The sequence below is a fragment of the Acanthaster planci genome, linkage group LG10 (genome assembly GCF_054643075.1).
Source record: "Acanthaster planci isolate LZ-2023a linkage group LG10, COTS_SCS, whole genome shotgun sequence".
Classification (NCBI taxonomy): Eukaryota; Metazoa; Echinodermata; class Asteroidea; order Valvatida; family Acanthasteridae; genus Acanthaster; species Acanthaster planci.
In genome coordinates this window covers 9,704,571-9,729,882 of record NC_141786.1, presented here as the reverse complement: position 1 = coordinate 9,729,882, position 25,312 = coordinate 9,704,571, and the positions used below count along the sequence as shown (strand labels likewise).

At 44.2% G+C, this 25,312-nt stretch overlaps 2 protein-coding genes across 10 annotated transcripts in view; one reads left to right on the top strand and one right to left on the bottom strand.

Annotated features, from left to right (window-relative positions):
- LOC110983882 (uncharacterized) overlaps positions 1-15,331 on the bottom strand; it is a 107,808-nt gene extending 92,477 nt beyond the window's left edge. For 7 of the 8 annotated variants that reach the window (XM_087142120.1, XM_087142124.1, XM_087142127.1 and 4 more), the window contains exons 1-13: positions 15,198-15,331; positions 13,143-13,312; positions 11,429-11,669; positions 10,732-10,854; positions 9,359-9,484; positions 8,315-8,536; positions 7,076-7,224; positions 5,480-5,591; positions 4,538-4,659; positions 3,692-3,895; positions 1,883-2,114; positions 1,057-1,344; positions 448-630 (exon numbers count right to left, since the gene is read on the bottom strand). In XM_087142120.1, coding sequence (XP_086998246.1) covers positions 448-630; positions 1,057-1,344; positions 1,883-2,114; positions 3,692-3,895; positions 4,538-4,659; positions 5,480-5,591; positions 7,076-7,224; positions 8,315-8,536; positions 9,359-9,484; positions 10,732-10,854; positions 11,429-11,669; positions 13,143-13,246 — 2,106 coding nt within the window. In that variant the 5' untranslated portion in view covers positions 13,247-13,312; positions 15,198-15,331. Of the gene's footprint in view, positions 1-447; positions 631-1,056; positions 1,345-1,882; positions 2,115-3,691; positions 3,896-4,537; positions 4,660-5,479; positions 5,592-7,075; positions 7,225-8,314; positions 8,537-9,358; positions 9,485-10,731; positions 10,855-11,428; positions 11,670-13,142; positions 13,313-14,823; positions 15,013-15,197 lie in introns of those variants that run through there. The other variant, XM_087142121.1, reaches the window with a different exon arrangement.
- Positions 15,332-15,591: 260 nt separating this feature from the next.
- On the top strand, positions 15,592-25,250 carry LOC110978123 (uncharacterized). Of its 2 annotated transcripts, XM_087142845.1 has the most exons (7): positions 15,592-15,841; positions 17,275-17,359; positions 18,739-19,042; positions 20,363-20,513; positions 21,559-21,891; positions 22,403-22,706; positions 24,098-25,250. In XM_087142845.1, exons 1-7 carry the CDS (start codon positions 15,810-15,812, stop codon positions 25,244-25,246), a joined length of 2,358 nt encoding a protein of 785 aa, XP_086998971.1. In that variant the 5' UTR covers positions 15,592-15,809; the 3' UTR covers positions 25,247-25,250. The 2 variants fall into 2 exon arrangements, with proteins under 2 accessions (XP_086998971.1, XP_086998972.1); XM_087142846.1 differs by lacking the exons at positions 15,592-15,841; positions 17,275-17,359 and having other exon boundaries at positions 18,907-19,042; positions 20,284-20,513.
- The last annotated feature ends 62 nt before the right edge of the window (positions 25,251-25,312 follow it).

Genomic DNA, 25,312 nt, shown 5'->3' with positions numbered 1-25,312 from the left:
GCGACTGTAATCATCCACTCGCGCTGTGCTCACGTACACACATCTAATCCCAAACCATCCGCTCGATGGCGAGTTCCAATCAGTAAAAAAAAGAAAATGCCCCAGAAAAAAAAATCAACTTTTGATAACCTCCCGATAACAATCTTGCCTTCCTTTCAAATTATTACCACAAGTAAATTTGATTCGAGGAGTCAGAAGAAAGTGCCCAGGAAATACCTCAGATTGCACCACAGAGAATCTAGGATCCAAAATTTCCTGGGGCCCTTGAGCGGACTCTGGACCCCACGCCGTAATGGCTTTGCGCTCCGCGCTCACATTGTGTGCCGCCCTGCTATAATTTTGGGTTATGCAGAACGCTGCAGTCTCTCCGGGTTTAATTTTAACCATTAACTGTTGTTATTCCTGCAGTTTGAGGGAAGCATTCGTTTTTTGGGTCCCCTTTTATACCAGGAGTGGTTGCTTTAGCCGGTCCCTGAGCTCCGTATGCAGCTGGTCCTGCCACTTGCTAATGGTGGTCTGCTGGTAGGCTTCAAAGTCTTTCATGGTGTCGGCGAAGATGTCCCGCAGGTGCCAGCCGGCGTCACCCTCCAGGGAGTGGGGGCTGATGCGCTTTAGCTTCTCCATGGGTTGCTATGGGAAACCAGGAGAGAGTGAGGCAAGTTGAGGATGTAACAACGAGATACAAGTCTTGAGGCATGTTCTGACAACCTCCACTTTCATTTCGGCACACAAGGGGCAATTTTTCTTTTTACATTTTCAAAAGCTCCGTTTTTTGGATTCCCTCTCTCTCTCCTACGGGGTGCAAATTGAAAGGGAAAGCCAACCTCTGTCCTGGCTTTTGTCCTCATATTTCTTGAAAAACATGCACAGTACCTTGATCAAACCCCCTCTCCCTCGCCTAGTACAGAGTCCATAGCCTCGAGAAAAATGATAACAAAACAGATGGCCCTGCGGTAGAACAGTCGGAAAGTATGCAACGTCCAAGTGTTGTTTCACGACATGCTCAACAGTTTTACCCCCTGACCAGGATACCGTCTCGGGATCCCGGGTACCTACCTGGATCCGCTTCTTGAGTGCCCCCACCCAGGTCAGCCGGCTGACGACCGGCGGCAAGTTGGCGTGGCCCGGTGGGTCATTGCGGCGGGCCAGAAACATGGAGCGGACAGCAATCAGCTCCCGGCTGAAGGCAGCCACCAGCTGCTGGTCCTTGTCCCGCAGGTACTCCTGCACCATCTCCCGGCCGCTCACCCCCTCGAAGACCTCCAGGAGGCGGAGCTGGGCCCCGATGGTGGGGCACTGCTGGAAGCTCTGGCGCAGCACGGTGGCTAGTCTTCTCTCCAGGTCCTTGCAAGTTCGAAAGATTTTAATGACAAAATAATTAAGTACAGCATACCTGCTAAAATTCAGCAATCAAAACACTCAATGAAGGAGCCCACAGCAATAAAAGCGGCCTCATGACGAAAATACCTAATACACACATGTACACAACAACTGCCATTTTGACATAGGAGACAGCGCCCTCTCTTTTGCAGACAGTGCCCTCTTTTGCAGGACTTCAATTTTTTTTCTCTTTTCTATGGAAATCGGAACTGTTCCAATTTTTAGGCCTTTGAAAACTTGAAAATCGGAACAGTTCCAATTGAAGTCGGAACAGTTGGCAGAGGTGGTACGGCAACCAGAACAAATATTATACACAGTTCCACCTGAAGATCATTCACATCTAAAAGTTATACTTCAACCGAGCTTGTTAATCTGGCTCTAAAATATAAGATGTGTATTATTCAGATCAGGATTAGAACTACAGTCAGTGAATATGACATCCCTTTGAAAGAAGCCAAACGTGGAATCTATCTAAATCCTGCAATGTCTGAGACTTCCCTACCTTGACGATGGACCTGAAGTTGAAGAAGGCCTTCTCAAACGCCTGGCTCTCAGTGATGTCCAGGATGTCCATCACGTCGTCCCCGAACCGCTCCATGGCGCCGGAGAACTCCTCGTGGATCTCCCGAACCAGGGCGTCCAGGCTCTTGGTGCCGGCCCCGCCCACCTCCGCCGCCATCTGGAGCAGGTTGAAGTGCCTGGTGGTCTGGACCAGCTCCAGGAGGTCGTTGCATCTTCAGGGGATGGAGAGAAGAAACAAGAATATCAACATCCAGGGACTGGAAGTCAGAAGTCCTTGATCATGTTGACAGAGAGCAAGCCAGAACTTGTGCTAAGTGTGACTTGAAACTTTGCATGGTCATGGACTACAGCTTTTGGGTACAACTATACACTTGTATCCCTTCTTTGAAGGAGTGGGGTCTAAAAAGAACCAGTTATGAGAATACTCTCGCATCGGTTCTTTCCAGAACTACACTTCTTTAAAGAGATGCATACAACTATACAATTGGGTACGACTATACACATGTATCCCTTCTTTGAAGGAGAGGGGTTCTGAAAAGAACCAGTTATGAGAATACTCTCGCATCGGTTCTTTCCAGAACTACACTTCTTTAAAGAGATGCATACAACTATACAATTGGGTACGACTATACACATGTATCCCTTCTTTGAAGGAGAGGGGTTCTGAAAAGAACCAGTTATGAGAATACTCTCGCATCGGTTCTTTTCAGAACTACACTTCTTTAAAGAGATGCATACATGTACATGGTTAAAATTGAGTGCTGCACAGCTGCACAGCTGATTAACCCATTACATCACATACATTTCTGCTACTTCTGTGGAAATAAGTTGGGCTCCCGTTCAAAAATGACGAAGTGCGAATCTGAAATCTGGCAAAAATTTCTTTTCTAGACATTTTCCGAGAACAAATTTTGTACAAGAAGCCTTCATTTCACCCTTCACGCTCAACTTGTCTTGTAATGTACGGATGGAACTGAAGAACAACACGAAAGAGGTACATGAAGGTTTTCATTTCAACCAATCCAGACTTAGGACAAATCCGGAACTAGGAAAACGACTGCACATGTAATGCCTCTTGAAAAAGCACTAAAAATGGCACTTTATGCTAACCATGAATACATGGCATATAAAAGGACAGTCTGTGTCCATCCCACCCTGTGCACGGGGGCACGTGAAGCTATTGCATGCAAATTGCTATGTTGACCAGCCACCATACGTGCATGCCCAGGCAGCTAGTACCGGCCATTCGGAAAATAACAGTGCACTTTCAATGAGTACATGTAGCCTAATTCACGCAACACAAAAGCTGTCCTTTTCACGCAACAATTGATGAAAATAAGTATGTTCCCTGGGGATAAAAATGCATGTAGCTGCATCGTGTCATTAGGGAGTCTAGGTACCGTGCCATGTGTTTGAACACAAAAATGATCCATGCACTTGCACGTTGGGACGAAGTACTTTGTCACGATAACATTCAAGCGGGGAGGGAAGTAAAAGCTGAGAACTGACTCAAAACGGGTGGCCTCAATCCAGCCTCGACTGATTCTTGGAGTCCAAAGGTTACCGAGGCCAAGGGTAGCAAGGCCGAAGCAAAGACCAAGGCTTTGAAAATTGGCCTGGTTATTTCATGCTTTAATAGGGGTTTCTACGTATAGAGAGTATTTTTTACTTCTTGACTTATTGGCTTCCATTAAATCAGAACGTTCACAATTCACAAAAGAAACCTAACTGTCGCTATGGACATTCGACAAGGTCCTGCTTGCTGCCAGTATTCGTTGCGATGGCTTACCTTTCCATGAAGCCATTCATGAGGTTGAAGCACGGTGCATTGCGCGGCGGCCACTGCGAGTCGGTCCACTCATCCTCCTGAATGACACCCACATCCGAGGAGCTGGTGTCCCGCCAGATGCCGTGGGAGGACCGCACACGGCGGCGCTGGCTGGTGTTGTACAGCTTGCTGCTGTAGAGGACGCCCTTGGGAGGATTCAGGGTCCTAGACCAAGATGGAAAAACAAGAAGAAAGGAGTTTTAACACGTGCAAGGGCAGACTAACGGCACCTTCCCATATGCATCAACTCTTGTGCCAAGCATTGCCAATCTGGCAAAATCGCTCCCAGGCGAAAGTAACACACACGTGTGTTTTGTTAGCGGAGTCGATTTTTGTGTCCGTGAAAGCGAAACACTTAAATGCACACGCAATGCACCCAAAAGGCATCTTTTGTCTGGGTATCAATCACTGTTCCCTTCACTGCTCTTTCCCTGTGACGTCATTCTGTGCAGAAATGTGCTAAGAGCTGTTTGGTTAACAGGTGTTTAGTCGAACAGGTGTTTAATCGAACAGGTGCTTAGTCGAACAGGTGTTTAGTCCAACAGGTGTTTAGTCCAACAGGTGTTTAGTCCAACAGGTGTTTAGTCCAACAGGTGTTTAGTCCAACAGGTGTTTAGTCCAACAGGTGTTTAGTCCAACAGGTGTTTAGTCCAACAGGTGTTTAGTCCAACAGGTGTTTAGTCCAACAGGTGTTTAGTCCAACAGGTGTTTAGTGGACCATGCATGTACTAAGTATGGAGGGACAGGGTGTTTGGGGGGTTATGCCTCTGATATAATTGGGTACATTTATTTCCACATAATCCTTACATTGCTTCAGCTGTTTCCGACACTTTCTCGGCGTTGATGTCGTCAGCTTTGTCTTTCATGTCTAGGTAGGTGCCTCGGTAGGCGGCGCAGACTTTCAGAGCATTCTTCAGGCCAGCATACGACTGAAGCATTGAAAAAAAAGTCAAATGAAACACAGCATGATTGCGATCCGGAAAAATGAAATTCAACAATCTGACCTCCCGCATGACAAATCTGTGACTCTAATTGTTTTCTGCTCTGGCTTGATCACTTTAAACCTGTGGATTTTGGCCCTGCCCAAATGCTACGTACTGGTTTATGGCTTGGAACCAGCACTAGTTGGACAAAGACACTACAGACAGCCCGCTGGGGGCTGGACTGAAGCCCAGTTGGTAAAGCACTGGTGCACAGATTCCTGTTGGTACCAGGTTCGAACCCTGCTCAGGTCCTTTTTTTAATCCTTTCTATGAAACTGAACACTAAAATTCTAGCATCAATATTCTTGTCACAGCACAAAAGGGCGCAATTTGGCAGTCAAAACAAAAAGTTGGTTTCTCTTTATTTGGGTGAGTTTGGTATCAGTAGTTTTTAATTTGTTCGAGAAATTCAGTGACCACCAACCAATTCATTGCTGTGATGACCAAGGCCTCCCCCAAGAATTGAGATCGGAACAAAGCAATCTTGGAGGAGCCCATTCAAATGGAACGGCGTCGGACTCATCCAGGCATATTTTCATCAGTGAGAATCAGTATTGTGGTCAAGAAAATCAAAGACCATCACAGGAACCCACAAGACTATCACAAGACCTTTAGTCTAAATTCAAGTCGTAAGCAATTCGGATGATCTGCAACAAAAGCATTCGTTTTTCACTGTTCACCCCATTACTTGTGACTGGTCTCGACTACAGCACTGATGGCCACAGGCTCTGGGAAAAAGTATTTCAATGAAGGTCTTGTTTCTCACCTGCAGCGTATTCTTGAGAATGTTCTCTCCCACCAGACTCTGCGCTCGCAGTACCACCTCATTGGAGACCAGCTCAAGGAGGTTCTGGAACTTGTCGGTGTTGTGGTAATACCTGTGTAGAAAGAAAACAGAAATAAGAATTGTTGGCCTGGTGAAACCTGATGTACCAACAAAGAGAAATTTTGTTGAAGGACAGTTTGTTTGATTCAGGGATGGGATGGGGGGATGGGAGGGGATGGGGGATGGGATGGGGGATGGGATGGGGGATGGGATAGGGGATGGGATGGGGGATGGGATGGGGAGGATGGGATTGGGGATGGGATGGGGGATGGGATGGGGGATGGGATGGGGGATGGGATGGGGAGGATGGGATTGGGGATGGGATAGGGGATGGGATGGGGAGGATGGGATGGGGGATGGGATGGGGGATGGGATGGGGGATGGGATGGGGGATGGGATGGGGGATGGGATGGGGAGGATGGGATTGGGGATGGGATAGGGGATGGGATGGGGAGGATGGGATGGGGGATGGGATGGGGGATGGGATGGGGGATGGGATGGGGGATGGGATGGGGAGGATGGGATTGGGGATGGGATGGGGGATGGGATGGGGGATGGGATGGGGGATGGGGAGGATGGGATTGGGGATGGGATGGGGGATGGGATGGGGGATGGGATGGGGGATGGGATGGGGGATGGGATGGGGGATGGGATGGGGAGGATGGGATTGGGGATGGGATGGGGGATGGGATTGGGGATGGGATGGGGGATGGGATGGGGGATGGGATGGGGGATGGGATGGGGGATGGGGGATGGGGGATGGGATTGGGGATGGGATGGGGGATGGGATGGGGAGGATGGGATTGGGGATGGGATGGGGGATGGGATGGGGGATGGGATGGGGGATGGGATGGGATGGGATTGGGCTGGGTTAGATTAGGTTAGGTTGAGTTGGGTAGTGTTCAACTGGACTGGGTTAAATCAAATGGCTGTGGCCAGGAGCAACATGCACAAATATGGACCATTGGCTTCCAGTGACTTCCATAGATGCATGTGTTACTATTAGCCACAGCCACAACTCTTGGACATGGACTCACTTGAATGTAGACCGCAGTGCCCTGCCCTTCTTTTCCCTTAACAAGTTGGTTCTAGAAGTTAGTTTTGGAAGTGTTGCTTTATAGGTACATACATGTACATGATGTGGTCTATCCAAGTCAATTTTGGCTTGTTGGACAATAAAAAAATCTAGACCAGACCCCCTTCAAAAGTTACTTGGTTTTTTTAAATTGGATACTCGAAAGTGAAGTTATCACATTTTGAAGTCACACTGTTCAAAATGCAAAGAAAAATGACAAATAGGCCTTCAAAACGTTCTGGAAACTACTGTAAAGAGGAAATTTCACTTTGGCATTTTGAAAACGTCAGTACAAATATTCAAAAATCTCAAAAAAGATAAAACTATACTCTCTCACTTTTTGTCTGTTTCCCTATTTGTGTCCACGTCCAAATCTGCCCAGTTTTGACAAACCACGTCACGTGTGGCTCCACAGTTTACTTTTCAGTACTGGTTTGTATGTATGTTTTCTCGTTTCCTACCTAGAATGTGACCACACCAGTAGCATGGTGTGTATGAGGGGAGCAAACAACCTCAGCATGTCTCTGGTGGTGTAGGAGGTGTGGAGTTTCTCAAACCAGGGAAGCAGGGTACCGAGGAAGCGCAGGTTCTCATTGGTCTCGGCCAAGGCCTGAGAAGAGAGGACGACGTAGCCGAGTGAGTACAAACAACAAATGTCAAAGGAGATGTAACTCTACATCCAGCCATTAATAACATTTAAGACCATTCTATAAATTTGGGGTCCATTTTTTGTCTGTCCCTGTTACGTCTGGCATTTGATTCGTAATGTTTAGAGCTCATTGTTTAATTTCCAAGACTGATAAATACTGCAAATTACCTGCCAATCAAATAAAAATAGTATGAAATCAATTTCAGTGATACATCCCTTGTCAAACTTGTCAGATGGTATACAATTAGGTTTTCCCAACTGCTGTGAGTGACAATGCCCCTCTGAAGTTGAAAACTGTCATTTGCTGTTACTGACCCCGGTATTATTTGTTATACATAAACCACAAAAAACCTTTTTCAAAAATTGAAGAGAAGTAGCTTTACCCTTTTTTTTCCATTTTTAATACGAGTCAAAAATCGTGATGAGTTTGGTGACAGTGTGACCAATTCCACATTTGCCTGAAATTGCCCTATAATAAGGTTTTCCAGGGGTCCATTTTAAATTAAAGCCAGACTTTTTTTCGCAATGTTGAAGGACGACATGAAAATAAAAACAGTATTCACTTCCAAAGGAGGTCATGCATCGTTCAATTTCAGAGGGAAACTGGAAACTGGCCGGCAACAATTTATAAATACTGTAAATAGTAAATTTCATTTTGTCCAAGACTGCCACTGCAAAGCTCATCATAAGATTTGCAGAAATAAAATGTGAACTTTGCCAAAAACACGTCGGCAGATGAGCCATCTCAAAGTTCAAAATTACATTTGGTTGTTTCACACTCCTATCACAATAATCATCAAATCTTTAGGAAACAAAGAATCAAAAGATGGCTGATTAACCCCTCCACGGGGGGATTATTTTAACCGCGACTGCTGGGCTGCGGTATGCCCTAAATGGAGGGCTTTGTCCAGCAGCAGGCCCCATTGAACCAGCAGCTGCATGGTGAATAGACTGTATGTGTGGTATGCACTAATCCTCACACAACGGTGCGGTAGTAGCAGTCCTCCGTAGCGAAGGGGTCAAGAAAAGAAAAATGTAAGAGTGGTCGGACCTGTGCGATGTCCTTGCGGACGTTGTGGAAGGAGTGTGAGTAGGTACTGTTGGCCTCATCCAGGTTGAGCAGGATGTCGCTGGCCACCGGCGAGTCCAGCTGGGCCACGATGGACTGCAGCTGGGCCTGCCGCGACTGCCACATGGCCACCTCGTCCAGGGGTAAAGGTCGCAGGCCAAACCGGTGTCGGAGGTCACTCAGTGGCTCATGCTTCAAAAGTAACTGCGAAAAGCAGAGAAACAGGAAAATAGTCGGTTTTTAACTTTTGTTTTTCCACCGAGCGAATGTTGTGCCGGCAAATCATATTCTCATTGGTCGTTTGCAAATAACTAAGGGTTCGAAAACAAAGTATTCAGAATTTTGGAAGTTGTGAGTAGTGGGAAAACAACATGGATTTTTAAATCAAATATTTCAGGAATTTCTAGATCTGAACATTTTGAGCATTTTGACAGTGATTTTAGAGTTTGCGGGATTAAAGTTGGAGATTTTCGGACAGACTTTTCGCTTTTTGAACTTACACTTTGCATCATGGGAACGTGCAAACTGTGAAACATTTCCTGCTTAAAAAAACTGTCGCCCGTGGATTTATCATTTAAATATGAATTTCATGTGCTAGGGATTTGAGGATTTGAGAGACCTCAATAGTCTACAGCCAAGCTAAGTGACAGCAACTTCATCACCCACTCAACTGTTGATGGTCATGGGCATTGACATCTTTTTCTCAGGCAGGGGAGGAAGGGGACAGAGCACTGAGATGCCGGGTTCCTGGGAAGGGCAGAGGGTCTCAGTAAATTAGCAAATGGTTTTATAAACAACGGATGAAATAAAAAAAACAAATCAAAACTATTTTTTATATAAATTGGCATTTTTCACCCTCTCTCTTCCTTCTTCAGTTTTTGCTTTTTTGTTGATATTGCTGTTTTTCTTTGGGCAGTTGGAATAATTTTTTTGGGGGGGGGCTGTTGGTTGTTACTTTTTTCCCTTGCCTTCTTCGAACTTTCGAGCGACACCCTTGCTGAAAGGGTTAACGGGATCTGAACCAACCTTGATTTGTTTGATCCAGCCAATGACAGAAGACTCCAAGACGTGAATGACGGCTGTTCTCCTCGTAGGGAGGGCAGCCGCCTCCGCTAGCACCTCAATGGACGGAAGGGGTAGAATGATGTCACCCTGGTTTGACAGGGAAATCAAGACAGCTATTGACTGAATATGCCAACTGTGGGTCGCAATTTTATCACGGCTGTCGAGTTGAATTGACATAAATCACGTAAATGGTGGAAAATATGTGCAGGGAAGTAATTAATATTCTGTTAAAGATCAACACTATGGGTAAAGACATTTTCTGCCATTATGGGAAGTTTTGGTAAATGGAATTCCTCCTGTTTTAGGGACGCAACGAAGAAAACTACCGAACCTAAAGATCTCTTGGAACAGTCAACATATTTTGGTCTGGGAACCAGACTAGTCACAAGAAGCAGGGTGAAAGATATAACAAAGTAACGCTAGTCATTGTTCATTTCAACAGCTTGTGACTTGGTGCAAGACTGGACGACTGGGGATGGGGTCGACTGCCAGCCCTGAATCTTACAAATGCATACTAAACACATGATGGTGCCTCCACACTTTCCAAATGGCAACCAAAATTCCAAAACAGAATACACAGTGTTATATTCTCAGTGGATTGTGTGATATGAAGCAGAATGTTATCTTAAAAATCCTATTTTCCGAAAAAAAATCCTATTCTTCACTGTTGCGTAACTTGGAGGTTGATTCGTACGCGAAGGATCGAGTAAGCGCGATGCATAGTCTGGGCCCCAGACTGACTTTGCTTCTACAGCCATAGTTTATGTAGGGTGCACAGATGAACTACACAAATGAAGCAGCAATGTATAACAGAGGGCCTCGTGGATGGACACCACGTCATGCGTGCTGCATGCACTTGCATGGCATTTCTGACATCCCCGACGACTGATGTTACTGTGCGAAATTAACTCGTAAAAACGTCAATTTTCAAGCCAAAAAATAGGTAAAAATCTAAAATAACTACAAAGCTTAATTTTTTTGTAAACTGTATTTTAGTGAGAAAAATCCTAGTGTCGGATTGTCACTGAAATATCGGACGAAATATAATAAAATTGTACTGGTTGGTAGCTCTGTGAAGGTCTGCGTGGTTCACACAGCAATATGAGGAAGGTTTACAGTGGTACCATGTGAATCTCTATTCTCAGGGAAAGAGGTTATGAAGAGAATTGGTGGATCCTTTTTAGACTCGCGATTTCATTCTCGACAGCTTTCATGACAAATGAGAAAAGAAACATTTGACATCACAATTTAGAATGAAGAGGTGAACGGGCTAGTTTAACACACTTGTTCACATTAAGGACAATCACGGTCTCCCTCATGTTTTGGGTCGTTACCTCGACGTGACCTTCGGTGACCTCCACATTTCCCATCATCCTGTGCAGGATGTCCATGAGCTTGTCTGCGCTGACCCCACCGTAAGTCATCAAGCCGTCCGTGCACAGGAGGGGCAGGTAGACCTGAAAGGGAAATGAAAGCGTTACTTTATTGTGTGTGTGACCGGGGGGAGGGCTGAGATTGGTGAAGCCGTACTTTAATATCCATCTTTCGTTTCTGTGTCTGTGGACGGAATCGAACATTCTTACATGTGAGACGTCAGAGCTATCTTCACAGCAAGCCCCTTGATGTCGTCGCACAGGTACATGTACACTGTAGGTCTCTTGATGAACCCCAATGGGCGTTACCTTGATTAAAGTGCATTTTATAACAGTCAACCAGACTAAGGTTTGACCCCTTTGAAGTCAGAACAGCGACTAATTAATTCCGACCTGCTTTGTGAAAATGAGTCACAAGTCGCCAGTACCACATTTGAGAAACGGGCCTTTCAAGGAATCTTGCAGCACGGAAATCCATGGGAATCATCAACAGTTTTCACAAACATATTAGTCCCTTTTCATCAGAATGCCAGAATGGGTCATCCATTGCAAGAAAAAAGAGCTGAGCTTGCTTGCTGTGAAACAAAAATATCAGAAAGATAGGTGACCTCATGACTCATTTTCACGGAGCAGGTCACAATTTGGCAGAATTGCCTACCTCCTTTGCCAGCAGGTCCAGCTGTGCCAAGGCCGTGGTGTCGCAGTCCGTGTACACCACGTCCGTCTTGACGTTGTCTTTGGTCAGCTTGGAGGCTTGGTTGGTCTTGAGGAAGAAGACGGCCTTGGTGCGCAGGCCGAGGGGCGGAGCCAGGGAGGCCACCAGGGTGTTCTTGGGCTCTCGGGTGAAGACGAAGAGACGACGGACGTCCTCGTTGTTGCAGAACTCCAGGAAGGAGTGGCTGTGGAGCAAGAGAATCAAGAAGTGGCCAGGATTCACCATTTAAAAACATGTGTGCCACGCTTGGGTAAAAGCGGGAGCCTTTGGGCTATTTTAATCCCTTACTTTCTTCAGTGGTTCCTCCACTGCCAGCCTCTGCTCTGTCCGAGGCCACTGTTCCTAATAACTTGAATGACAGAGTGCACGTAGCCACGGACTCATCTGAGGTGAGTGGGACTTAAATCAGGGAGGCTTCAATAACACAACACTACATGTACGTGTACATGTACGCATAGAGATGTGTACCATTGACAACAAAGATCTCACAAGCATTAAAGCAATACCTGTACGTACATATTGTACTATTGAACGCACGCCTGGTTGGGCCCTCTGTGGGTCTGACTTTGATACATGTACACATGTAGGTAACACCTCTACTGTAAGGTTCCAGGCTACCAACAGGAACATTACAGGCCAAATCCCCCCCCGGCACTACCTGGCTTTTCAGTAGCACAGCCATAAAGTCTAGTTGCAGTTTGTTCCAAAAGGACGAATGTACATCGTACATTGAAAAATGTTAAATTAATGGATCAACCATGTCAACTATTAGAAAGATACTGTACCGACGGTGATATTCCACAATAATCTCATCCCAGACGGTGTTATTTTCAGGTGTGCAACTGGGACTTTGACAAAAAACACAAGGAAATTCGAATCTTCACAAGATTTGTTCAGTGTTTTTCAATTTTCAATGGCATGAGTGTGAAGTGAAAACCGAGGAGATCAGCTGAAAAGTTGCATGCCTGTATTTCGTCTGCATGGTCATTTCAAAACTACTTTTTGAAGTGACCAAATACCATAAGTACAGTCCTTTACAAAGCTTAACTTCACATATGGCATGTACATGTATGGCGCTCTTTGGTGGTCATTTACTCAAGATCTGTGCAATGTTTCCCATCGCACTGTCACTATTTCAAAAATTCCAATAATGCCCCGGAATGATATTTGCTACAACACCGGGCCTAGAAACACAGAGGGCGCCACACACTTGACCTTCCATGGAGGAGCTCAATGCCTCTTGCATATACAAACACAGAGGGAATCAATCAAGCTTAAGAAGAAGTACATATCCACCTTGAGCAGAAGCACCCCCTCATTGGTTGAAAAGAGCCATGTTGGTGGGGAATGATCATTTTGCTGGTAGCGACACAACTGTAATGTATGCATTTCATAGTCATTTGTAAACCAGTGAAGTGCAGTTCCGACCACAGGGGGCCTCCATTGCTAGGAAAATTGCACCCTCTCTTGGTCTACCTCGGGGCTCGCATATATCATCCACTACTCATACAGAGACTACCATTCAACATGTTCAATGAAGACCATATACATTTACATGCAACTGGGACAGGAAACTGTGCATGTGTACGCCTCATCTGGTGTGAACTGACTCAGGGAAGGATTTTTAAACTTCGGGCCAACACAGAAAAAATCTTACCGGTTCTCATCGCTGGCAAAGAGCGCTTTGAGGTCGTCATTACGAGGCCTCAGGCTGGAGGTGATGCGTGTCTCCAAGAATCGTAATCTCTCGTCTACTTCCATGATTCTTTTTGCAGGAACTGGTTTACCAATTCACAGGTTATTGAGCCAGATTTAAGCTGGGCATTTCTGCAAAGACAATTTTAAAAATAGAAACAGCAAAAGTTGTTAACAGTTAGTTCCATTCTCATTTTTACACATGTATAAATTTATGTATCATTTTTACACCTTTTTCTTTTACATGTATATAGAACAAAGGTACTGTGGGTTGGAAAAAAATGGGCAGGGCTACTGCATTCATTTATCGTGTTGCAAAACGTTGTCTACGTTTTACATCTCACAGCAGGAAATAAAGCTCTGGAGAAATTTTCGTTTGTTTGAGGGACGGAAAGTCCACAATTGCACTTACTCTGAATCTCATCTTGTGACTATGAAGTCACAATTATACGGCGGCTTTATTTATACATGTACGTTTTCAAAATCATTTTTTATCTTCGCTTGGATGTGATATTGGCAAGCATTACATTTAAGTGACAGGAAACATTTTTGATAAACATGTACAGGATTCTAAATCTACCAAAAAGAAAAACTGATTTTAAGCAGGGATTTTGGAGATGCCAAACTGTGTCAAAGCATCAGGATTTTGACTAAAATTTACATTTTAAATTATCTGTATACATGCCTTGTTTCAATACACGTAAATAAAATTGTTGACTGCAATGCAGATTTCAAAAGTTCAACAACTGGAATTTAGGGAGAGCAGCTAAAACATGCAAACACAGAAGACAGCATAATTTTTTTCACAACTTACAAATTACAATTCACAATAGTATTAAGCATGTTAAGAAAATGAGTCAAATGTCATTAGGATGTGTCTGTAACAACAAGGCTGAAACTTGTCGCATGAAAAAACACGGTAACAAACAAATTTCTCAGTTCCAGCGGGCTCAGTGCTGTACTGGTAAAATACAGCAAAAACAACGAGGAGAGTCTAATATCCACTACCAGTGGTTTTTTGGTTTTTTTTCTTTTCATTTTAATCACAACATCACCATTTATACACACAGGCTCTGGACCTATAGAAAACTTTACAAATCTTTACAATGATTGAATCACCGACTAAGCTGAGGATGTAGCTACAGTTCAAAATTCAGACAGACGTACATGTACTAATCACTGTCTGTTGACAGTTGGGAACCATAAGCCAATTTCCCGTTCCGCCCCATGCGATGAAGTAAACAAAGCTAGAGGGGAACACATTGTCTACAATTACAATTGTGAGCACAATTCGCCAAACGTTCCGCAATGTTCTTGTCATGAATTTGCTCCCTTCTATCATGTCTATTAAAATCTTCTGAGCATGCGCATACAAAACGTGAAAAAGGCTTATCATGTAGGCCTAGACCTAGGCTATAATAATTGATAATAGGCCTACATCATACATGATGTAGGGCCTACATGTACATCATGATAATATAGGCCCAGGCCTATTACTTCTTAAGTTCTAATACAGGAAAGGGGTCCCGGTTGACTTGTCGTAATGTAGCTGTTTGTTTTCACCACAAAAGGTCACCTCCCAGATGTCAATGACAAAGAGAGTTGTGTCTTCAAAATTAATGAGCAGTTTAGGTTTGGCCTACCTGACAATCCTTTTTGACAATGAGCCCACGGCCATGCAACATCTTGTTTTGATGTTTGAATGCACCCGCCTGATCATGCTGATGGATTCTCTACTGAATCATTATAGCCCTACCATCAGTAAAATTGAAATGTGAATAAACAAATAGGCCTAGGCCCTAATTTAAATTATCTTCCAAAACCAACATGCAACAGACTAGTGCACTGAGGTCAGATGTGGGCCGAAATATAATGCAAGTGTTTGGCGCTAAGGTACCAGACTTCCGTGACTACAGTGTGGATAACCGTCGTCGTAAATTCTCGAGGTTGAAATAAAATTCTGAAGTACTAACATTAACATGTTAGGCCTAGAAAATTCAGCTTAAAAGCCCATTACCTCCTTTCATCGATCAGCTTGTGAGGTTGTGTCTCACTTACAGTAAAAATAAAATAGGCCTATCGGCAAAGTTTTTCTCAAGTTCTGTTACTTTCTGACTCTGAGGAAACCGCCATGTTGTTGATTTCCCGGTTGCCAGCGAGATCAATTTGCATACGTAATTTGATTCATTTAGTTCAGCATATGAAACTTGTTTTCTTAAACTAGTTTGTCAAATATGTAAGCTTAGTTTTATATAAATAAGTACGAATTAGTGACAATAATATTTAGTTTTAATTTTTAATTAAATTTACTGATCCGACAAAAGAATAAAATCTATATATATCTTAGTTTATAAATACTTTGAATGAGCCTATACTACAGGAGTACAGATAATAATAGTGAATGAACAAACAAACAAATTGCAAACTTCCGAAAATCTGAAAATGGCGGCGCGCACAAAACGGGTACAAAATAATAATGTAGGCCTAGGCCTACACATGTATGACTACATGTACGTTAATGTCTAGTTGAACGTGGACGAACATTCACTTGGCTGATGACGTACGTTGTTTGTTGATGGTACCCACAAGTTGAAAATTAAAGAAATAATTTTTATTCTCATCATGAAACATGGACACGCTTTTCTTCCAAAACAAACACGGGTAAGACTGTCGACTGTTACGCCCCAACTAAAGTTGGGACAGTCCCAGCTGTAGTGCTGCAGTTGGGCTGGTCCAACTATTGTTAAGCAATGCCTGTGGAAAATGTCTAAACATTATCCAAGTCAATGTGTCTCAGGCTGCATCCGAATCTCTCGTCTAGGGCTGGGTCTTCTCTCCATTGGGAATGTGTGGAGACGCGTAGACAATAGACCTAGACGTAACTCTGGAAGCCCATTTCGTACACGGCCTCACACTTGACACAATTCATCTAAAATGTGGCACTTCATCTCTTCATCTAGCCCTATGACCAATGACATGACATTTGTAAACAATATGACTTTGGCACATGCTGGGCACAACATGCTCGCTAGTTGGGACTGATGCTATAGTTCGGGCGTAACAAGACTAAAGTAGGCCTAAGACATGATTGTAAGAAGAAACTGTCTTAAGACTAACGTGACTAGCGTTCGAACTGAAGAGCTTCTTAGCAATGTATTGTCATCCTGTTTTGTGGCCTAGGCTAGCATGGCTAGACCAATGTTTTATTCCTCCATGGTTGTGCCACAACCATGGCGAACTTGCGGCTAACCATGCGACAGTAGGCATAAGCCCTATAGGCCTAAACAAACATCTTGGTAATTGTTCTCGAATTTTTGCTAAGTGGCGATAGATAAGAGACAGATTGTAAAAGAGAGCCACTACAGCCCTATTTGTGGGGCTACATGTACATTTGTAGTCCAGACATGCATAGGCCTCGGCCTACATCATATTCATGTACATGTACAGTGTATGATGTGTAGGCCTAGCTCTGTGCCATGGTCTGTCCATTTTAACATTAACATGGAGGAAGGAATTCGTCTGACTGCCTGACTATGAGCATCTGAGGCTAAGATGCTCGTAGTCAGACTAATTCAGACTAAGCATCATTCGTGAAAATAAGCCTAGGCCTACATGTACCTATACATGGAGTTACAGTTACATGTACATGCCTTATCCCAAACACGGCATGGGTGATTTTGCACAATGGTAGGTCTCAGAAAGTCATTATGGGATAGAAAAAGAGGCATATAATTTTTTCTCCTTCCCACCATTGCCCACAGTGCCTCACTACCACTAGTACCAGTTGAGGCACACATCACAACTCGGGGATTGTCTCTATTCGGAGAAGTCCCTTTATTTTGGGACAAAACCAGTCCCCTGAAAAAGAGAATGTCTTCTTAAAAGGGGGCATTTTTCCCAAGTGGGCTTTAATAGGGGCATGCCCCCAAGTGCGCTTTTTGGGGCATGCTATATCACTTTCTGGTGGTTTACATGTCTTTAGCCACTGCAAGGGAAAATTAGTGATGTCCGTATTTGGAACTCTTACCGATAAGCTGTTTTCACATTTAGGTCGATTTTTCAAATTATTATTTTTGATGGGTTTTGATCTGTAGCTCAAATCCTTTTGAAGATGAACCCCTGCCGGTTGCCCACTACCACCCAAGCCTACAGAAACAACTTACGGAAGCCGAGAAAAAGGTAGCCAGTCCATTTTCATGTTATAATGGTACTGTACATCCTTCACTCACAGCTCTCTAGGATGAGTGACTTACACAAAGCAAGGTGCAGACTGCAAAATTAGCACTTTCTTGGTGGTGGCAATATCACGTGCCACACCCGGTATTCCTAGTGTGTGGAGTGGTGAGAAATATTCACATGAATTCAATATCAACGAAACAGAAATGATATGAGGATTCCTGATGAGAAGCAAATGTGTCTAGCTCTTGCAGTTGGGTAATTCTATAAATTAGGGGTCTAATTTTTTTTCGTGTCCCAGTCACATCTGACGTATGATTTTGTAAGTTCAGAACACGTTTTCTAATTTCCATGAGTGATGACTTAATACAGATTACCTGCCAAACAAATGGAGCTAGTTTGAAATCAATTTCAGAGATATTTCCCATGACAAATTTCATAGGTCAGGTGTAACCGAAACACAAATGGTCCCCGAATTTATAGAATGGCACAGTTACCTATACATGTACCGTACATATACATGTAGTCATCAGTTCCGGCTATTACATGTACATGTAAGTCGTGCTCTCGTATCTCAAATTCTGCAGTTGTTGGCTCTTTAGGAAGAATTTTTTGATCAGTGAAAAAGATTGCACATGGAAGATGTAGAGGTTCTTACTAGAGATAAGAGATGATCATGTCACTGCAAGCACCTAACAAAAGAAGCACGGTGCAATAACAGTGGACGCTCATTGTTAATGAACTGTGTTTCTTTTGTTGGATGTTCGTAGTGTGTACATGTATACAAATTCTTAATGGGATGGTTCCAACTATTAGACCAAAAGAACATTTAATTTTCTGTCATTGGATCAGTCGTACAGGTCCTGGCCTGACAGGCATTGTAAGCTCTTTACAAGATTTCTTACCGTGTTTCCTGCACAGATTTGCAGCAGACCACGTCTCAGAGTTCGGTAAATAAAAGTGAAAGTCTTTGATTCAGAACTTCTTTATAACTCCACCTGGCTCACCCGATGAGCCTCTTCCCCTCAGGTTTAATATTTGAGATCTCACTCCAACTGTCGATGTAGAAAAATATTCTTGCCTCAATTGAATGTTTTTTTCTTGCATTTTGAACTGGAAAAAAGTGGAGTTCGATCGATCCCTGGTTGTACTTTTAAATGTGAAGCTGAAGATTTTGTTGAGGGATGCCAGTTTTCAGGCAGAAGCCTGGTTTCAGGCTTGGTTTTCTTGAGTCAAATATTGGACTACATGTAATTTCAGGCTTTCAGTTATATTGAAGCTTCTGGATTTTTCAGGCTCTGGACAAGAAACTGAGTGGCATAATTTGCAAAGATTGCTGAAACACTGATCACTTCATTGCATTTCTCTGTATGTACATGTAGGTAAACCTAAGTCCAGACAGATTGCTCAAACATGATGTCATCGGGCCCTCCTCCCTAGCCCTCCAAGGCAAGGGCAAACCATTGGAGAAACCCAGCCCGGCAGAGAGAGAATTCCTTGGAAGGGCAAACACCCTGCTAGCCAAGGAGCTGCCCACTCACGACACCCCCAGCCCCGGAAACGCCTCCTCCAAATTTGACGAGTCGTGGCCGACCAGCGAGCGGCCGTCTACCATCGAGAGCCCAGGAGAATACAGACCCCCTCGCTCAGTGATGACCACAGATCCAACAAGACCAGCACATGGAGGTTAATAAGCCGAGAAGCTCATCTACTCAACTTCATGTACCTCATAAAGTGATCGCCCTGCCCAGTAGTGAAAACTTGCGAACCAGACCCCATTTTGTAGGGGGCGATGCCTCCATCATGCAGTAAAATTGCTTCAAATTAGATTTTTGAGCTTTGCCTGCAACAAAATGAAATCTATGGACTTCTTCCCAAGTGAAAATTTTCAGTATTTTTTGGTGGTAACCTGTACATTATGGCTGTGTGACTTGCTGTGTGAATGTGAGGCAGAATTCATCAGGGCCACTTTAAAGTCCATGACCTCTAACATAGGACTTTTGCATAATGTGAGTCATCAGGAACCCTCGACGTGTTTCGGCCAAATGGTGTCCATGTTCATCAGGATGCCAGACCCAGTGATACATCAAAACAGGAAAATCAGTTTGATCTTTTCAATTCGAACTGAAACCCGCAAGTGGCTCGGCCGACATCTGGCTCATTTTCACAGAGATGTCACATGGTAACTTCTTTGTGTCTTCAACCAATTTCTCTGTGCTTGCGAGTTGGATGAAATGGGGCCTCGTTCTGTTCAAAGGCACCGCTCACATATTCTTAACCTTGAAAGAGCCTGGGGGGGCGTGGCAGAAAATGCCCCTCAATATTTACTCCAACATTGCTGCAGTTTAAGTTTTCTTGGACGCACTCCATCTGATGGTGTTTTTGACGTAGTTTTCTTGTGGTCATTTTGACACATTTCGTGAAAAATCAGATTTGCCGTACTGTTTCTTTGCCAAGACAGGTCATCCAAAAATCCATACTTTCTCCATAGACGGGCCGCCATGGGTAGGCCTTTACCTTCAAACAACCATTTGTTGAATTGAAACTGCACATAAATTTGTAACTAATAATTAATGGCATTTAAGTTCTTAGGGGGCGGAATCCCCCCTTCCCTCTGGCTGTGAGATGGTCCAAAAAACCCAGGGTTAATGGCTGAATACAGGTAACTTTGCATTTCGGAATCTAAAAGAGTCAATTCATGGGCAAACATTGGGGTGTCTGTCGCTGCGTCCTCTACACAGTTTTGCAGCTGAGTCAGTTTTCATGTTCTTGTTGTTTTGGTAGCACTGTGAAATCGGTCATTTTTACACCATATGCTGAGTAAAGTGCTAGGGGATTTGCTCCTGACGTTGCAAAAGTGCGTCATGTTCAATGACTCAATTATCATTTTTACCATTTAAAATTTGTGTACTTGTGTTTATCACCAGATCACTTCATCAAGGAAGGATTATCAGGTGGAAACAAAACGTTTCCTGGACTGTTTAACATTTTACGTGTACTCTCTAGACCTTGGAGCAACCAATGTGACGAAACTGCCTGGATCCAGCTCTTCAGCGTCAGGGACTGACTACCTAGCCCAGTGGAGAAATAGATACAACAAGCAGCACCAAAACCAGCCACACCAAAACCGCCCAGCTGAGGGGTCAACTCTTGCCAAGTGAGTACATTGCGATGACAACAAAACAATGTAATTTTTACTTTTTGGGTTCATGTCGTGTGCTGGTAGATGTCATAAAATATATTGAGAATACTTGATATATGTCACTTTACTTTGACATTGATAAGCCTGACGTTGCTCTGTAATGATTAATGGAATGTCAATATCTAAAACAAAAAGGGAAGCATTACATCTTGGGCAAAACTATCCCCCAAAAATATCTTAGTGAGATGTAAAGGCAGTGTGTCGAAGCTGACGCTCGTGTCCCCAAGCAAGATACTTTACTGCAATCACCTCTCTTCATCTAGGAGCACGCACAGCTGGACAGACATAGTCTGTCTCCAAATCCAGTGGCTATGGCTTAGAGTAACCCATCTATGGAAAGTGGTTGGGTAGGCACACCGTTACACACAGCCACAAGCACAACTTTCAGACACACTATAATGTGATTTGCTTCATGCCGTTTTGAACTTTGTTTGCTTCTTTCCCTTAATCCTACAAAAAAAAACCTTGAAATTCACATCATTTACTATAATTATAGTTTATAAGTCACATTATGCATAGATGTTTCATTGAAATGATCAACCTCACATTCCACACAAAAACGTCTGTGGCCGAAAATTAAGAGCATGAACGTAACAAAATTGGATGAAACAAACCCTTGGGTAAAACCATTCAGTTAATATGCAACTCTACCACGGATCTGCTGATTTCTTCATTTCTCACTTCTCAAGCGGACCATTTCAAATTGAAACACAGTGTACATAGGTCATATGTTGTTTTGAATTTCCTGATTTTTTTTTTTCTGAATTCCGTGTTACATGTCTGCCATTAGTTCCACTCAGGCCTTAAAATTGCGTCAGTTTTGTGTATGAAGATCCAAGTGTATAAGAGTTGGTTGCTGACTTTTATTGAGATATCTCATCAGAAGTAGAAAGCATCCCAGATGATATAATCCAGTTGACTCTCAGGAGCAAATGGCTCGTTCGTTGCTTCAGTATACCGGTGGCATCTTTCCATAAATTTCCCGATCTTCATTTTTCAGGTACATCCAACGCTTTCGCTACAGCGAGCCCAGGAGCCGTCAGGAACGCGAGAAGGAGAAGCAGCGGGCAGGAGGCGGCAGCGACTTCTGGTGGCTGGCCCTGCCCTCCCGCACCTCCACACCCTCCGACGAGGACGGCCGAACCCCACCACGGCTCGCCACGCCGGGGGTGGGGAATCGACAAAGAGGGAGGGGAGGTGTAGTGAGACCCCTCGGCAGGAGGGAGGCGGCAGGGAGTAACAGGATGAGCTCTTCGTCTGCGTCGCCTTCTGACAGGGTCGACACAGACACAGAAGATCTGCAGACCAGAGCAGACCGGCTCCTAGAAAGAAGGTAGCCACACACCCGTAGTGTTTTAACTCAAATTCATGGAGAAATATACACAATAATACTCCTTTCTGCTTGGTAATGATACACACAGAAACAAGGTTTTTTGGTGTCGATGGAAGGAGGTTATTAAAGGGTTAACCATTTTTTTTCACATTTTACGTACATATGTATGCCAGTAAAAGTCAATCTAACAGATCTCATTTTAACCCTCACACACCCGTGCTCAACAGACTTTTACTTTCCAAAACTCAAACTTCCGCTGTTCATTGAAGCATGAAATGTGAAACATGAAACTGGCGTCAATTGAAGCAGAACTATGCCCTTCACCAACGGGTACAACCAGAATTTCGAAACTGGGTCCCGTGTTACTTTTACAGTACTTCTTCTGAGAGTCTACGTTTTTCTGATACGGGGCGTATTTCCCAATAATATTGTTCTACATTGACCTTTCCCAATATTCAGTCCAGTCTTAAAGTTCAGTTTGTAAACCGTTGATTGATGTAAACTCTTGCAGTGAATCAACTATACTAAGCGAACCTTCCGTCAGCTCTGATGGAGTCGGGATCTCGTCAACCCCTTCCAGTCATCAGGAACCAGACTACACAATCCGGGACGTGCCGAGACCCTTAAAGCCAGCGGTGAGCTTTCACATACCTCCGTCCGCGGAGGCGGGGCACCCTCTTGGCAAGATGCCAGGTTTGCGCCCAGAGGACGATATCCTGCATCAGTGGAGAGTCAGGAGGCGACTTGAGGAGGCGCGGAGACAGGCAGCCGGTCGGGAAAAGTGGTCCAATGCATCAAGAGGTGCCAACTTGGAGGTCAGTGTCGGTCACTATCATTTTAAAAGACTTGGCATAGATTCAAGGAGCCAAGAGATCTAGGGCTGTGCCGAATTTCTGAATATTCAATCGATTACCGGATGTATTTGAATATTACTTTTTTAATTGGAATATTCGACATTTTCAAATGCAAAATTCATGAAAAGGGAGAATGTTCCTTTGGTTTAAATGACAAAAATGGTACTATGGAGGCTTGTTTCAAGCACATTGAAAAGCAATTGAAAAGCAGCAGAAATCTTACAACAATTCAAAAAGTGAATTAATAGAAATTTTCAAGAGGGCAAGAAGTGTTGTTCGTCTCATAAATCTTGCTAAATGGTGGCTGGAGATACTCCTGGACGTGAGAAGCTATAATACTGATTATAATGCACAATTGTATTCATTATAGCGACTGATTTTGTGTATGGTTTCTTCAGCAACAATCAACCAGTTGGTACAACCGAATATTCTGATATTCAATCAAATTGAAGGTCGAATATTCAAACAGTGAATTAGTCGAATTGACTGAGCCCAAAAGAGACCATCAAAGAGTATGAGAACAGCCATGTATTGTTGTCTCTGTAACCTCAGTCGTGGGTGAGCAGTTTAACCCATCGGGCGCCTATTAATTGTTTACCCCTCCCCCCACCAGCCCCCCCCCCAACGTTGGATTTATTCACTTTATAAAACTTAAAAATATCATCCATGGAGCAACCTTTTCGTATACTGTGCTAATGCCAACAATGTATTGTGAAATGTCCACCCCCATCCGGGTAGCCGTTGTATTTTGAAATATCTACCCCCATCCGGGTAGCCATTGTATTTTGAAATATCCAACCCCATCCAGGTAGCCATTGTATTGTGAAATATCCACCCCATCCGGGTAGCCATTGTATTTTAAAATATCCACCCCCATCCAGGTAGCCATTGTATTGTGAAATATCCACCCCATCCAGGTAGCCATTGTATTTTAAAATATCCACCCCCATCCGGGTAGCCATTGTATTTTAAAATATCCAACCCCATCCGGGTAGCCATTGTATTTGAAATGTCCACCCCCATTTGGATAGCCATTGTATTTTTAAATATCCACTCCCATCCGGGTAGCCATTGTATTTTAAAATATCCACCCCCATCCGGGTATTTGAAATGTCCACCCCCATTTGGATAGCCATTGTATTTTAAAATATCCACTTCCATCCGGGTAGCCATTGCATTTTATTTTTTGATTGTCTGATTTCTTCCTGTAAATTTACTTTGAACCAACACAGTTGAAATTTAAGAGAACACAGAGGAAAGCCTTTATTTAGAGTTCCTCCAGTCTCATGTTTGATCAATGGCGCACAATCTTTACTGTGCTGACTGCATGACTGGTTTCATCCTGTGTACAGAAGCCGACTCCAGGAGGTGCCAGCCTCGATGACTTCAGGAGACGGCTCAAGCAGCATGAGCTTCTCACGCAGTCCCGGCCAGGCACCCTGCGGACCCAGCTATCAGAACCACTGACTAAGACCACGGGCACCAGTCCGATGCCTCAAACCACGGCAACCCAGACCAATGGTGTGCTGCTCTCTGTTGGTGAAGATGTGCTAGTCAGGGACAGCATAATGAGGAACACCATTGTTGCGAAGAAATCGGATGACGGTCCGTGCAGGGAACCAGTGATGCCTGCAAGTTCACATGTTCATGCCCTTCAGGATATCTCTGCTGAGCCAGAAGAGGCTATCAGTTACCAGTCTGGTGAGAAATTCAGAGATCACCCTACCCCTTTACGGACTGTTCCCGGGGAACCAGGTCATGATAGAATTGCAGAACCAATCATAGCAAGTCCCAATGTACGACCAACAGCAAGTTCCATCGTACCTCATTTGCATATGGCCTGTGACATCATACCTTGCCCAGAGGATCAGAAGCCAGATGACAGATCGCATCGTAACATTGACTCTCGTGGGAGTGATCTAGTGAGCGGCGAGCGCATCAGGAGCAGCCGTGTAAGAGATGCGCAAGATCTCTCAGCAACAGGAGCTGTGACCGCGTCAGTAACTCGGCCACAGGCATCCTTGCACCCTGCTCCTCTCAGAGAGGTCCTTCCTAATAGAGATGATACTGCTGCTCATCAGAAGCATCTCCAGGAGCGAACTGCTCATAGCAGAAACATGTCTGAGCATTTATCCGTCACCAAAACATCTCAGCCAACAAAACCGAGAACAAGTGTCAGAGAAGGGAATGACCACAAGATACCCGAAAGAAGACAAGAGACGAAAGATGACTTTCCTCGGCAGAGGCTCGACTTTGAAGAAAATTCAAGGCGTGAAAGAAGGCAGACCCCTGGGAGTGCAGATGACGAGATTGAGGAAGAGACAGAAGAGGAAATCAGAGATGGAGGGATGACAGCTCCTCCATTGAGAGGCCAAGAAAGGGGCCCTTTCCGTTCTTCATCACCCATCGGGACAGCGGTGGGCCAGGTAAGAGCACGGTCAGAATATCACGGTGCACTGACTTACATGTACCTACTTGGAACTAACCACTCCTCACCCTGACCCCATTGTGCAGGGTTGGAATCCTGCTCAGGGCCCCCCACACATATCGCTTTGCCAATCGTTACC

Bases quoted from the DNA above. Each gene is read 5' to 3' on its own strand.
- LOC110978123 (XM_087142845.1), top strand. From the start codon at position 15,810: ATGGACACGCTTTTCTTCCAAAACAAACACGG. The intron at 17,360-18,738 runs GTAGCCAGTCCA...ATGTACATGTAG, and splicing joins TTACGGAAGCCGAGAAAAAG to GTAAACCTAAGTCCAGACAG. The intron at 19,043-20,362 runs GTTAATAAGCCG...TGTACTCTCTAG, and splicing joins AACAAGACCAGCACATGGAG to ACCTTGGAGCAACCAATGTG.